The 14,892-nt window shown below is 38.6% G+C and overlaps 1 protein-coding gene across 2 annotated transcripts in view; it reads right to left on the reverse strand.

Moving 5' to 3' along the window:
• The window catches only part of LOC133450637 (dmX-like protein 1), a 52,271-nt gene that overhangs the window by 17,259 nt on the left and 20,120 nt on the right, over window positions 1-14,892 (reverse strand). For both annotated transcript variants that reach the window (XM_061729414.1, XM_061729413.1), the window contains exons 20-34: window positions 14,218-14,473; window positions 13,868-14,001; window positions 13,482-13,668; window positions 13,237-13,347; window positions 12,546-12,715; window positions 10,179-10,276; window positions 9,914-10,079; window positions 9,420-9,548; window positions 9,141-9,279; window positions 7,005-7,831; window positions 6,610-6,708; window positions 6,073-6,240; window positions 4,421-4,612; window positions 3,347-3,423; window positions 148-269 (exon numbers count right to left, since the gene is read on the reverse strand). In XM_061729414.1, coding sequence (XP_061585398.1) covers window positions 148-269; window positions 3,347-3,423; window positions 4,421-4,612; window positions 6,073-6,240; window positions 6,610-6,708; window positions 7,005-7,831; window positions 9,141-9,279; window positions 9,420-9,548; window positions 9,914-10,079; window positions 10,179-10,276; window positions 12,546-12,715; window positions 13,237-13,347; window positions 13,482-13,668; window positions 13,868-14,001; window positions 14,218-14,473 — 2,875 coding nt within the window. The remainder of the gene's footprint in view (window positions 1-147; window positions 270-3,346; window positions 3,424-4,420; window positions 4,613-6,072; window positions 6,241-6,609; window positions 6,709-7,004; window positions 7,832-9,140; window positions 9,280-9,419; window positions 9,549-9,913; window positions 10,080-10,178; window positions 10,277-12,545; window positions 12,716-13,236; window positions 13,348-13,481; window positions 13,669-13,867; window positions 14,002-14,217; window positions 14,474-14,892) is intronic.

Genomic DNA, 14,892 nt, shown 5'->3' on the forward strand with positions numbered 1-14,892 from the left:
GTATTTGGAGTTGAATGTCTTAAACAAAGAAGGGAAATAAATAAGCACTGAAGCAGACAACCTCATAATGGTTTACTTTTTTTTTTTGACATTTAGAAGAAATATTTTTCTCAATCAAGCAAAAACTGTTTGTTTTACTTGGCTTACCTGGCCACTGAGCAGGAGAAGTGTTTGGCTGAACAGACTCGTCCATGCTCACAGTTTTGTGTGGCTGCTTCTGAGACAGCAGGACACTTTCATACACAGTCCCTGTGAAATGGTTTACATGACTGTGGAGAAAAACAGGGGAAAAAAAAAAAGAAATAAGCCTCACACAGTCAGTATGAAGATACAAAGCACCATTTATATTTAATACATAATGCTGTGCTGAAAAGTAATATAAAAAAATTGGGTTAGCTTCTGTAAATATGTAGTTTAAAAATATCTCTGTTTAAATTTTTTAACTTTGTTCTGAATTCTGGGTTGTTGTCTCAAAAGAAAGAGGCGAGCCATCAAGCTACGTTCTGTCAAGACATGAAAAAATAAAACGCTGAATTTCAGGTTATCCGCCTGTCTATGCTGTTTGGTATCAGAAGAAATCCCTCATAACGAAGGAAACGTCAGTAATCAAGTTCTCAGGTCATGCTGCTTTTAAAACACATGCATACACAAAGACATGGAAAGTTGGACAGGATTTTTTCTTTTTTCCAAAAGAAAACGCAGAATACAGAGTGATTAAGTCACCAGGGAGTCTATTAAGTTTCTAACATTGAGTAAGTCCCACTTTGGGCTTCTGCGAAAAAAAGAACCCACATCAAAACGAATGCAACAATCAAAGGGAACATCATTCAAAGAGAGCAGCAGTCACTGTTCCTGAGGCTTTTCTCATAAGTGTCATCCACAAAGCCACACACAAAGTGCACATGCAGAGATACGGTAACCTCCAGGGCTTTGAGGCTACATATTACACATGCTGGTTATTTAAGACCAAACCAAATTAAACTGAAGTCAATGTACAAAGGGAAGGGAGAAGAGTTATATTACTATTAAGAAGGAAAACTCAGATTGCACTAAAAAAGAAAATATTCACACTTTTATGCTAACTCCCACCCTCCCACCACAAACAAAAACATTTCATCAAACCTCTGCTGCAACACACCAGGAAACTTTAAAATTATAATTACCATAACAAAGAGGGTGTTAAATTAGAAATAACTTCACTAATTTAGTGTGATTGTTCAACTCCCATAAATATGTAATAATGGCTATGCTGTGTGTAGATGTGCTGGTGACTTTTAAACAAGTGTTTTTGTTATTTAATCACATTATTTGTTGTTCAAAGTTTGAATTCCAAGGTTAGACAACTTGCAGTGACAAAATACTTTAAAGGTGTCCCTCTCGACTTTAAAAACCTTTTTTGACATTTAACCAAAAAAACTCATTCTGTTCTTTGATGTTATAGGGCAGTGGCTTAAGGTCCCAGCTTGGAAAAGCATTTTGTGAAGCATGACGGGAACTCGCAAAAAAAAAGCCCCAACAAGGTTGGAAGTCAGGGTGTTTATTTAAAAAAAAAAAAGAATCTTGTTCACATTCATCCATCCGAAGTTTAAACCCGACTGTACAGCTGTCACACTGACTGGAACTTAGGATCCATCAGTTTTAAATAAACAATGTTCCTACCATCTGCAAGACCCCAAAGTATACTTAAGCATTTGAAATAAGAATGACAAACAAACACTATCCTTTCACCTCTCATAATTCATATTCAACGTGATCAAAACGCACAAGTGACTGTCATATTCTCTGTTACCAAACCTCCAACCTTTTTCCCCACTATGCTTTGCTTCATAAAAAGAAAACAAAGAATATAAGATTATCGTGAAAAACAGTCTCCTCTTTGGTTACAATTGCAGTGTTTGATTTGAACTGTATGAGCGCAACGTCTTCTAATTTCTCCAGCACCAGTAACCCTAGAAATATTTTCATCTTACACTGGATGAGCTGATTCAAACTTAAACATGAAGACCAAGAATTAAGTCAAATAATGTGTCTTTAATGTAAACTTCAATATGACAGAAAATGAAAGAACTGATGCATTAAGCTAAAAACCTTTTTTCCAACAAGGCTGCACAAGTCTGAGTATTCAAATAGATTTTGGGAATTGTTCCTTTTGACAAGAGCAGATGTGTTTTCATGAAGCTGCCAAGAGAAAGAGTGGCACCCATTGATGCATGATTATTCTAAGTAGTTCTAGTTGAAAGAATGTATTGGGAAAGCCATCACCATAGCAACCAAGGAACTGGAGAAAAGGCAGGTCTGACCATTTTCCTCTCTACCTAGTTGTACTCACAACATATGTCTGACAGAAATGATAACGGATAAAAACCCAGTCGTCAGAAGCAAAACATTTAGTCACTGAATAGTCTGCTTTTGTGAGGTAAACATGTTTGATATTTTTAGATTACACTGCAAGGTGTCTTTTGCCAGAGAAAGAAGCTTTATACACCTTGATGATTGATTTCAAAGATAAGTTGTTGTTATGCTGTATCAATGCCTAACAACAGAGGCTTCAGTCCCTTTTACTTTAAAAGCAGCCTTTTACTTGTGTAGCTAACATTACATTGATCGTGGACAAAAAACATTAGTGGTTTTTGTTGTGAAGAAAATACAAAACAATTCCTAAGTGACATAAAACATTTAAATGATTTTGCCATGACTGAATAATCATCAGTGTAAAGAATCATTTCCAATTTATTTTTGAACAGTGAACTTAAATGGAAAGCAAACAATCAGGGTTCCCACACATTTTAACCAACACATTTCCATGGCTTTCCCATGTCTTGGCAGCAAGTTTCCATGATATACATGACCTTTAAAACATCAATGTATGAATGAAATATAGGAATAAAACTATGTTAAAAGTCACCACGTTGGAGATCTAATGAAAATTATGGTTTTATACAAAATAAACATTTGTTTAAACTAACACTGATATACCAGCACTATGGTGTAGTATATGTTGTATAGTAATCTAATATAACTGTAATAACTGTAATAATAACCGATCTGCATGATACGCAAGATGCTAGGACACAAGACTTTTCCATACGAAATATTTATTGATCAATTTTAAATCTACCTTATAGGCTGTTTTTACTAAATGTTATCATTAAGTGAGAAAAATAAATTCCATGACTTTTCCAAAACTTTTGGGGTGAACTTATGTTTCCAAAACTTTTCCAGGCCTTGAAAATGACATTTTCAAAAATCTATATTTGAGGAGAAATTATTATTTACAGAAAAGACAAAAAAAACAAAAAAACAAATTGGTGAGTAGATTTAACAAACGCTCAAGAAAAACACTTACCTGTATCTGTGTCCGTCGCAAAGACATTGATATATACAAGCAGACAAGGAAGCAGCCAAGGTGTGCATCACGTAGATCTGAAATAGAGGAAGAACATGGGCAAGAGTCAACTTGGAATTAAGATGGTGTTTTTTTGTTCTCTACCATATGTGTAAAAATGGTTGCTTGTGATGTCAAGTTAGATTTCTTCCTCTTTCAGCAGTTGGGATTATTTTGCTTTTTCAACATAGCATGGTTTTGGATCACCCTCACTGCACCCTAATGGTAAAGTATGAAGAGGATACAAACACAACATAATCAAGCATTACCTCTACAAATGCAACGTAATCCAAACATTATCTCTAGAAATGCAACCTAATCCAAGTGTCGCCTCTATAAATGCAACCTAATCCAAGCATTATCTCTAGAAATGTAACCTAATCAAAGCATCACCTCCACCGCATAACTGTTCTCTTGTACCAATCAATTTGTGGATCTGCAGATACTGATATTGTTTGCAGGAAAATTATAGCTGCAACAATGCGTCGACGTAAATCGATTATGTCAATTAAGTAACGCTTCAGCTTTGGGACTTTGTCAGGGAGAAACCCAACAAAATGGTGCTCTGTACACTCAGTAAAATCGAAATAGCGTATCACAGCAGCAAAACTGCCAGGCACGAGCCTCTCAAAACAAAACATCCTGTGGTTCTCAAACGTAGTGACGACGCTACAACAATATAAGCATTTATCTTATTTTTTCACATTTAAAAGTAAAGAACTGTGAGAATGGTAAAATGTATTATTCATTGGCATTTAACAGAAAAATGTTTCAAGATAAATCAAAAAAATAATTGTTGGAATAAATCGACAAGAAAATAATGTTAGTTAGTAGCAGCCCTACAGGAAATTGGCTCCATTAAATTTAAAATAATGAATCACCTACAAGGTCAAAATATATGCATTTCCAGTAATAGCATCACCCCTTCAAGTATTAAATATTGTTTTAATGAAAAACTGTCATTCAAAAAATCTAACAGTACACCAATAAACTACACTCGTAATTTGAATGAAAGAAAATAATCAACTGTTTTACCTCATTGTCAACAACATCAGGATGTGGTGGAGAGTCGAGTGAATTGATGGTCTGCAAGATATCATGAGTCAGGTTGGTCAAATAGACGATGGGATTGGCCACAACTGTCTTTACATTGACTGTACAAGCCATGAGAAGAGGGATGGAGCTGGGTTGGGAACTCAGTGCAACCACCGAATTGAAAGAGTCATCCTGTGGAGAGAGAAGAGATGGTAAGAAGTCGACTACAACAAACTTAATATCAGAGGCCCACATGAATGGAAACAGAATAAAGTGTACAAATTGATCATATATTAAAAATAAATTCAAATATTCACAGCTATACGTTGGGACACATACATTACTGGAACTTCATGCCACACTAAAACCACACAAAAAAGAAATTCAAAGAAAAGAAAAAGGAAATCATTCTACTTTATCATTTCCTCCCAAGAGGATTAAAATAGTCGCTCACAAAGAGAAGAGGAGGAAAGCTGCTTTGAACGTTTCAAACAGCTGTCTTTCCACTAGCTATAATAGAACTGAACCAAGTGAATGGAATCGGGATGAGCCAATTGCTGGAAATGTCATACAGGATTTCTACAAGATCATTCTGGTCTGTGGGGGATTGACAGATAAAGAAAAAGAAAAGAAAAAAAATTGCTATGAAGGCGATGAGAGGCTTTGTGTGTGCTACATTACTGAACATAAGTCTGTATGCTCATTTTCTTCACCCTTGATGAATCACACCCAGCTGCCACTAACCTACTTAACAAGAACTTTCCACACTATTTTGAAGTCAACACAAAGGGAATAAAACAAAGAAAAGAAAACCCTCAACAACAATCAGGAACTATACAGCTAAGGAGAAAATAAAGTTATTTCATTTTAAAAATCAGAATGGAAAAGTAGGAAGCCTCCCCCTAGTGCATACTGACTGTGCTGAAGTAATTCCCGTGTTGGCTTATTGAGCTGTTTTTGTCCTTAAAATTTTATTCCAATTTGTAATAGCCAAAAGTCCACCCCCCCGTGTGTGTACATGTGTGTCTATCCTGGGAATCAGGTTGCACTGACTCAAAAGCTTTGCAGATAGCTTCATGTGCACATCGCTACTAATCCGCTCAGTATCCTTCCTTTGAGAGGGAGTATGATATCAGTTGAGTGAACAACTTTGCTCTCAGGTATGAACCAGGGGTAGCTAATGGCCATCTTCTTCTTTGTGATGGTCACAACCATGTAATCTCTCTTTAAACTGATCAGTGCCACAATATAACCATGTACAGCTGTTAATGTAATTAAATATTCTTTTTAAATACACTCAAAAAAGAGAAAATATTCTGTAACCACAAAATAAATAAAATAGTTCTAAGAACATTGTAAATTTAAACCACATAAAACCTGAAGAATAAAAAACATTTTAATGGTCCCATTTGTTCAAATTAAGTTGTTGCGAATTGAACAAAAAAAAAAAAAAGAAGAAATGAGGGTAAAAAATAAAATAAAACCAGTTACTGCTAATTTCCTAAGCAATTCTTTAAAAATATCCAAGCAAGCCTAAAAATATTAGTTTCCAGCAGGAGAAACTAAAGTCAGAGAAATGTGGTTGCAACTGGTAAACTGTCATGCTCTGCCTATCAGGGTTCTTTAAGGTGCATGGTGCATGTTTTATTTACCTGGTGAGACTCTTGAAGCAGCAATATAAGCTCCATGCGTACAGAAGCCAGTCCTCCACCGTGGGAGCCATGTAAGCTGCAGTAGCTCAGAAACATTCGGAGTAAAGGCTGGTTACTCTGCAGCCACTGTCTCCTGCTCCTGTGGCCATCACCATAGGGGCTCCCAGACTGAAAACATTTGATTTATGCATCATTTTTAATATGGAGATCTGTAACTATCCCAATGTTATCTAACTGGCTAGTAATGAGACAAAAGCACAGAGTGATCTACTAATAAAAACATTCGTCTTTAAATCACATAATCTGTAGGCAACTCTTGGTCTTTATAATGCAATTTTTATGCTTTGTGCTTTGATTTTTTTTTTTTAGCTAAAAAGAAATAAAAAGTTGGCCAAAAGTAGGCAGAATGTTAAAATGGGGTTTCATGCTTACATCAAACAAAAAGGGCACAATCTCACATTTTTTACAAATGTCACAAGACGGTGCACTTTTCTAAATTTATTTTCATCATAAAAAAAGCTGGTCCATAATGCCCACCTGTTCCTCCTCTACTAGTCCAGAAACTGGAGTATCACCTTGGGAAGATGACTCTGGCAAGCAAGGTTTATAACTGCAGCAATGCTGAAGAGCCACAACCTGGGTGGAAAAGAACAAATACGAAGAAGAAAAGAAAAAGTTCATTGTGAAGTTATACTTTCTCATCTATGCATGAGGGACTAAGCTAAACATATTAGCAATAAAATGAACCATTTGCACATGAGAGAAAAACCCTGGAGCTGTAACCAACATGATGTTTATAGGAGCTGACAGATAAATTGTTCAAAAAACAACATGAAAAAAAGGTAGAAATAGGTATGAGCTACACAATTCCACTGAGAAAACTTAAGGACAAAATTTGGTCTGTAAATCGTTAAATGCAAATAGATTTGTACCTCTCTTTCCAACCACTGGCAGAGCTGGTACCGGAGCTTCCCTCCATCCAACTCGTACCCCGTTGACAGCGTGCGCAGCTCATTGGTCATAATCTTCAAGCAGGCAGTGAACTTGAGCTGAGCTGCCAAGATGTCATCAGATGGAGCAATGCAATCATCATCGTCTTCAGTCTCCTCACTTATCACTCGTTCCAGCCCTGTTGACATGGCATCCTGCGCATCTTGAAACACACTGCAGTCTGTAGTTCTACCGCATTTCCCTTCTTTCCTTTCTTCATCAGCCTCCTGATCATCATCATCCTCATGATCCTCCTCATCATCATCATCATCATCATCTTTGTCGCTGTCCCATTTCAGCTCCAGGGACTCATCTGGAACGGTCAGTGATGGCTGACTCCAATCAAAACTTAACACTGAATCTGAGTGACTGTGGGATAAGCTGTTTCCTTCTGACTCGTAGCCGTTCAGAGGCGACTGCGGCCAGTTTGGGTCCGATGCTTGTCCGTTCCTACTCCCAACACTGAGCTCAGCTGCAACTGCCGTATCCTCCTGGTTGGAGAGTTTGGAATGCTTGTGGACTTTGGGCATCTTGGAGAGAACTTCGAGTGCTAGCATGGGGCAACCGGCATGCAAATGTGCGTATGCAGTAGTGAAAAACAGTCTTCTCTCATCCAGGCTGATGGAATCAGCCCTGCGACCTTCAGCAGTCAGGCCAACTTTAGCTTTATCTGAGGAGCCAAAATGACGGCGAAGGAGTAGCGGATGTGTACGGAGGTAGATGTAGAAGTTGAAAACCTCTGGGTTACAGGGAGAGACAGCAAAGGAACCTGGAATGTTTGGAAAGAGACAGAAACACAAAGAAATAACTTTTATTACTCGATCAAAAACTGAGCTAGAACTACACTGAAAGAATCACTGCTAACCTTCAAGAAACCTTTATGCACTGTTTGGTGACTTAAATGTCAACTGAAGTCAGAGCTATAATTTAAAGCAAAATAACTTAAGTCAAGAAAGTGAAGCACAAATTTAATCAAAATAAATACATAAATCAGAGGTATTGCAAAATCAGACGACAGCTTGTTCCTTATAGCCTGAGCAAAAAGCATCCAACTTTGATGGAGAAGAGCAATTTTCATGTTTAAGTTGAATTTACCCCCGCTGTAAGTCAACCAAGAGTGATTTGACAACATGAATTATGAAACACATATGGGATAGGGATATCAATCTGTGAATCATTAAGCTTTTAAATCAAAGTAGGGTTCATATAAAGTTCAGGTCTTCATAGATTATTAAAGTGTTGTATTCGGATGCATGACGTACTCCAACGAGGTATTAAACAAGTCGTGTTTCCATTTCCCCTAGATCTGCACAAAGCTCAAATATCACAGAGAAAAACCTGTAGTGGAAACGCCTCTAATCTGAAAAAATTGCCAAATATCGCAAAAAACCTTTCAAACTTTCACAAGGTGGTTATCAGACATGTCGATAATCCAGTTTATCGCAAAACTGTAATGGAAACGCTTTTGCGCATTTACAAGTCTCCTGCAGCGTCAAAATCTAGCTCCGAGCTGGTTTTGGCCTCATTAATATGATGTAGTAAAAATGGTTGCTTAATCTTTATCATTGTGCAGTTACCACATTACGTAAGGGCTTTGCCCTTCAATAACCATTTGAATGATCATCTACTGCCTTCATCAGTCAATCATTTTTGCAACAGCAGTGGTGGCAATAGTTTGTCAGACTAAAGATGTTTTTTTCCATCTTCTTTGAAGTCAAGATCTTTTTCATAGTTTTGAGGAAAAGTCTTGCAAGACGAGATACGAGAAAAAACTAGGAAGAGTTACGCTCATAAGGAAAAGACCATTCAATGGAAACACCGACACCCGTCCAACCCCCGCCACAAGCGCTACCTTTATCCCAGATCCAGAGTTTAAACACAGGTGGTTTTAATATGTGGATTAGCCAGCATAAGCGTTTTTCTGTCAAACGGGAAGCACATAAACCAATCAAGAATTCTGTTTTACTATGGTTCCTATCTATTACTGTGCATCTTCCAGTTTCCTGCCTGCAATACAATTTGCTGCATACCTAAAATAATGGATATTACTAGGGTAAAAAAAGAAAGAAAAGGAGTACCCGTGTCACATTTACTGTCAGGGGACCCAGAGCTTTTACAGTTAGCAGGCTGCTCGATTAGAGTGTCCAAAGCTCTGCTGTAGTCTTCCAGGATCCAGTGGGCTATGCTTCTTAGGAACGGATCTGGTTGGGCTGGAATCTGAAATAAATAAAAAAGAGGAAGTGTTATTTTTCCTCCAACTGAAATGTGAAACCAGAACAATACTGGATAGTCAAATAATATAATTTAAAGAACCAAAACACCAGCTATTGTGTCTGGAACAGATGCAAACTGGTCACCTGTTTGTCTTGTCCCAAAACATGCCTCTGGAGGATCTTCTTGTAGGTGGAGGCAGTTTCATATTCTGACTCATACAATCTAGAGATGACAAGGGCCAGCTGCAGATCCTGCATTTTCTCTAAACACACCTGCAGTAGGAAATAAACTGTTCAGTTATTTTAAATTGTTTTAAGCCTCTAGTGCAGGATGAAACAGGGAAATGCAGTGACCCAGTAACATTTAATACTCCAAAATCTTTTTTTTTTTTATATGCAAAAGGAAATTGCCCAAAAACCGTTTTTTTTTTTTTACATCATTAAACCCTTCCACTGAATAAAAAAATAGGAGAAAAGTTAAATCAGTGTCATAGATTATCAAATAAAAATGAGAAATACTAAACTTAACTCATACTGACAGCCTGGTTTCTTTCTTAGGGTTTTCAAGCTTAGAGGTGACAGTGCAGTTGAAATAAATCCTTTTTGGAAACATTTCATCAAGTCTATTTTCCACTTGCCTCCACAGCATCCTTGAGGGAGCCGGCTAGAAGAAAAAAGGCTGCAGAATGCTGGAAGCGCTGCTTTCCCAGCAGGGAGAAGGCATTTTTCAGTGCTGCTTTCCTCCACCTGTCCTCGCTGAAGTTGTTGCGGAAAAAATCTGTCATTTTTGCATTCTTCTGAGACCTGGAAAAAGAGGCAAGTCACAACAACACCGGGCTTCAATAATCCAACAGGACTAATTTTGTACAACAGCAAAATGCGAATCCTAACATATTTTCCTACCTGTACAGTCCCCAAACCACTGCCTTCTTTTTCAGAGCTAGGTAAAATATAGCTGCATCCAGAGGATCATTGTTTCTCTGAAAAGAGGTCTTGGCAACCTGACAAAAAACAAAACAAAGAAGAACACACATTCAACTAACACCTGTTTCTCTGCCTGCAAAATGTATCTAAATAATGTAGCTGTTATCTCAATACCGTGTAGCTTTATGGGTCATTTCAGTGAGTACCTCGCTCTGCAATAGCAATGCATTTTAAAGAAACCTCAGCAGAAATGCATTTTCAGACACCTGATGGCATTTCATTGAATAAACTGAGCACTCAGTGCCAGTACATCGGGCCGATGTGTAGAACTGTGAAGTTTATCTTTAAACGATTCTGAAGCAGTTTTATCTCAAGAAAAAAAAAAGTCAATTTTGATACAAGTTGGCTCACTTTTGGTTTTGGTTCAGTTCAAATAACATTTCACCTCCTTGAAAGAGCTACAAACAAAATTTGCAAGTTTTTTAATTTCTAAACTCCCATTAAAAAGACATAAAAATCTATAAAGATGTTCTGATAAATATTCTTCCCTTCTGATACCAATTCTGTCACCAAATATCATTCCCATACTAGTCAGACATTATGTCAGAGTTCCAAATGTCTGTCATCAGGCTGACTGCTTGCATTTTATTTTAGCTTACTTGAAATGTATGGGGTGAAATGTGAGGGTCTAGGGTGAGGGAAGTCTGGGCATCTCTCCTAAGACTGCTGCTCCTGCGACCCGGTAACAGATGAGTGATGGATGGATGGATGGATGGATGGATGGATGGATGGATGGATGGATGGATGGATGGATGGATGGATGGATGGATGGATGGATGGATGGATGGATGGATGGATGGATGGATGGATGGATGGATGGATGGATGGATGGATGGATGGATGGATGGATGGATGGATGGATGGATGGATGGATGGATGGATGCAGTGTTGTGCAAGTTCATACTTCTGATGAACTAGTTCAAAGTTCAGTTCACATAGTTTAAAAATGAACAGTTCACGTTCATAGTTCACCATTTTCATTTTGAACTAGTTCAAATTCAGTTCATTTCAATATTATTAGGTGAGAAGTACGAATGAAAATGGATGGATGGATGGATGGATAGATGGATGGATGGATGGATGGATGGATGGATGGATGGATGGATGGATGGATGGATGGATGGATGGAAATATGTTCAGTCGTACAAGGTTTAGGGAGAATAGTTTCACAGAAGCATTTCCTGCCCAGTCAATTGTACTGTGACTCCAAATGATTGATTGAGTGATAAAAGAAGTGATCTAACGATAGAAAGGGACACCATCATCCAGGACAATGATATCCACAGTTTTGCCAGTTATTCGTCTGAAAAACAAACTCCAAAGGCTACTGCTGTGGTTCCTCCGTCTTCTCCTTTGACTGAAGTCGTCATACTCTGTCACCTGACGATTCCTTAGATACTTGAAAAGGCTACTTGATTTTCATTTATTGATATTCACCATATCATTGGAAACCGCTGTACGTAATGAGCAATCAAACGTAAAATAACATCATATGACTGACATAATGCCAACACTAGATAGCTAGGTCAGTCCAACTACTGACGTGCCACTGCTTTTCCACCTGCCAGCTCAACACAAAGTGGCAAGGCATTTGTTTATTTCCTATACAGGGTCTTGGGAGTCTGGTAGAGCCTATCCCAGCTCAATGCAGGCAGAAGGCAGGGGTTCACCCTGGACAGTAATTATTGTAGTACATTGTAGCACACTCACACCTTCAGCAAATTTAGAACCATCAATCTACCTAACATACATGTTTCTGCACTGTGGGAGGAAGCCAGAGTACCCAGAGAAAACCCACACAAGAACGAGGTGAACATGCAAACGCCACACAGAAAGACCCCCGCCGGGCCCGGGAGCCAAACCAGAATCCTTCTTGCTGTGAGGCAACAGTGCTCCAATAGCAAATATTAATATTCAATTCAATATTATGCAATTTCCTCTGCTGGTTTTTGTGTATCCTTTTATATCATATCCTTATTTCTTTTTACACAATCGGTGACAGGTTCTGATGCCGGTACGGGCATTGGAACAACACTACAAAAATAAAATTATACTTCTATTGATTCATGTGCAGAGAAATCCTTCAATCCATACACTACCAGACCCTCGACGATATGAAAGTTGTATTATAACATCAATCTAAGAATACTATATCTAACTTTTTTTTTAAGTTATAAAATACACAAGTTGCAAATGTTTAAGTTAGATACAAATTAGACGCAGTATCAAAATTATATATCTGATTTTTGAAGATAAGTGAGTATGAAGTGATATCATCTGCCTTGCCTTCTCAATACACCTGCGTAGCTTGTCGGTGCTGCGCAGCCACCAGCCCACGCCCATGGAGCGCAGCTCCGGCCAGCCGGGCTCTCCCTTCTGCAGGGCCGGCAGCATGTTCAGCAGCTCCTCCTCGGCGTCAGAGTGAAAGGCCCAGGCATAATGACATGTTGACAGGCCTGCACAAGGAAGAACATTTCACAAAAAAGGTATCTTTTCACTTATTATAGTTCAATAATGAATACAGTAAACTACAAGCGATAAAACATCTGCATCAGCATGAATGAGTGAAGAAAAGGGATTCACTACGAGTCTCCTCTAATAGCTACATTGTTGAGACTCTGCCCAATAAGGTTTTCTGTGGGAGGAATTGTAGATAGCCCAGAGGTAACTTTATTGCAGTAGTTAAGGATGATGAAAAGACTGTGGGCTTGTTCACTTCTCTCAAGAAGACTTACAGTGAAGAATTCACAAGTGAATCCATAATTAATCTTTTTCTCTCTGTAGCTTTAGAGTTACTGCCCCAATACCTCAATGAGCTCCTGAACCATATCGGAGGATGTGCGGAGAGCTGTCTCTTTATGTAACGGAGCAGAAACTTCAATACTAATTTCAAGAGCACTTTTTTTTCAGCGTATGAACATTCAGTGAATGACCAGTTTATTCAAACCAAACTAAAATATGAAAACCATAAATGTACCTTGCCGTAGTAGCTGTGCTCGGTGCGCTGGAGGTAGGGAAGTTGAGAGGAAGGTGTGAAGTCTGACAGCCAGCAGGAACTTCAGGCCACATTCATCCAGTGTCTCTCCTCCTGTTTATCAGTTACACTCAGTTATAATGGCTTTTTCAAATATGACTTTAGTACAAATATAATGTAGAACAGAAACCAAATGTATTACATTTCCATCCCTTAAAAGCAACAATGCCATTGTGTTCCTGAAGTACCTTTGTTCTTGCCCTGGTTGTCCTTTAGATCGGTGCTTGTAGTAGCAATGGTGTCTGCTAGCGCCATGAGTGACATCTGCTCCATTCGCGTTAACCCAGGTAAACTGGAGTGGAGGAGGTGGCTGGACAGAACCTGGGCATGTTCTGGACCAAAGTCTTTAGGGCTGTACTGTGACAGGTCTATAACCTAACAAAGGAAATAAGAGAGAAGACAGTTTGTAGAAATCCCTGTTGTCAAACAATCAACACGGCATCATTTTAGCAATGCATCTCCTCATATTTTTCATATCCTCATAGGCTCATGATAAGTTGCAGAAAAAGCACAATGAGAGCTACAGTCTACTCCCATGTTTCTAAAAACTAAACACAAGGCAAAAAAAACTGACCTTATTTCCTGTTTCCTCGTGATCATTGTCCAGAGGGTCCAAATCCACCATGTTGGGTGTATGAAAGAGCTCATCGTAAGCATCAGTCTGACTGGAGCCATGGCCACTGTCTCCACTAACACTGCCCCCTTTATCTGCACAAAGTAACAGTACTAAGCTAAATAATTTAAGAAAACCATTTTCTATACATTAATTTAAGGTCATTATACAAACTCCTGTTTTCCAAACAATGAGGAAAAACCAAGAGATCACAAAACAAGAGACACACATGAGGTAAAGTGCTTTTGTAGAAGAACAAGGGTGAGTTATTTGCCCTTTAATTCTCCTTACACTGCACGTTTTATACTGACCAAGTTGTGGTGTGTCTTCATCGGCTGCCAGAAGGGCGTACAAAGGCAGGGGAGGGACGGAGCTTATCTCTGTGTAGTCAGGACTGGAACTCTCTGCTTGGCTGAATATCTTCTGGTCCCTGGCTGTGCTGCCTCCGACACTAATGGTTCGAGAGCGCAGGCGTTTCTCTGGATTGGTGTTGCTGTCTTTAAGTGTCACAATTTCCCCAGCAATGCATTTCACCAGGTGGGAGAGGATGGCTTTTGCACGGTGGACCTTAAGACAGATAAATGATGCATCTATTTAAGGTCACTTGTTTTGTTAAATAAACTTAAAGTAATGTTATGATCTGCTTTCTTTTCGGATCTTAAAGGATTTGTCTGTGGGATATGAGCTGGTAAAGCTGCTTAAAATAAAGTCAGCAAAGAGTTTCCAACCATTTGCTTTGCTTCTCCGGCCCAAAAACATGCACGTAGTCTGCAATTTACTGTTAAGTTAATCCATTATCTCGTTCCCTCTAGGGATGGGCAATGACCCTTCAGATATTTGAACAACTGTGGAATTATAAGGAATCAAATAGAAAGCGAAACAGCAAAAGCAGAACACTTTGATACTGCCAGATACCCATGAAACATTTGGGTATGTAACCTTGGATGTTTAAGGTTTGCAAATAGGAGAAGCTTGTAATACAGAAA

Source organism: Cololabis saira, chromosome 9 (genome assembly GCF_033807715.1).
Source record: "Cololabis saira isolate AMF1-May2022 chromosome 9, fColSai1.1, whole genome shotgun sequence".
Lineage (NCBI taxonomy): Eukaryota > Metazoa > Chordata > Actinopteri > Beloniformes > Belonidae > Cololabis > Cololabis saira.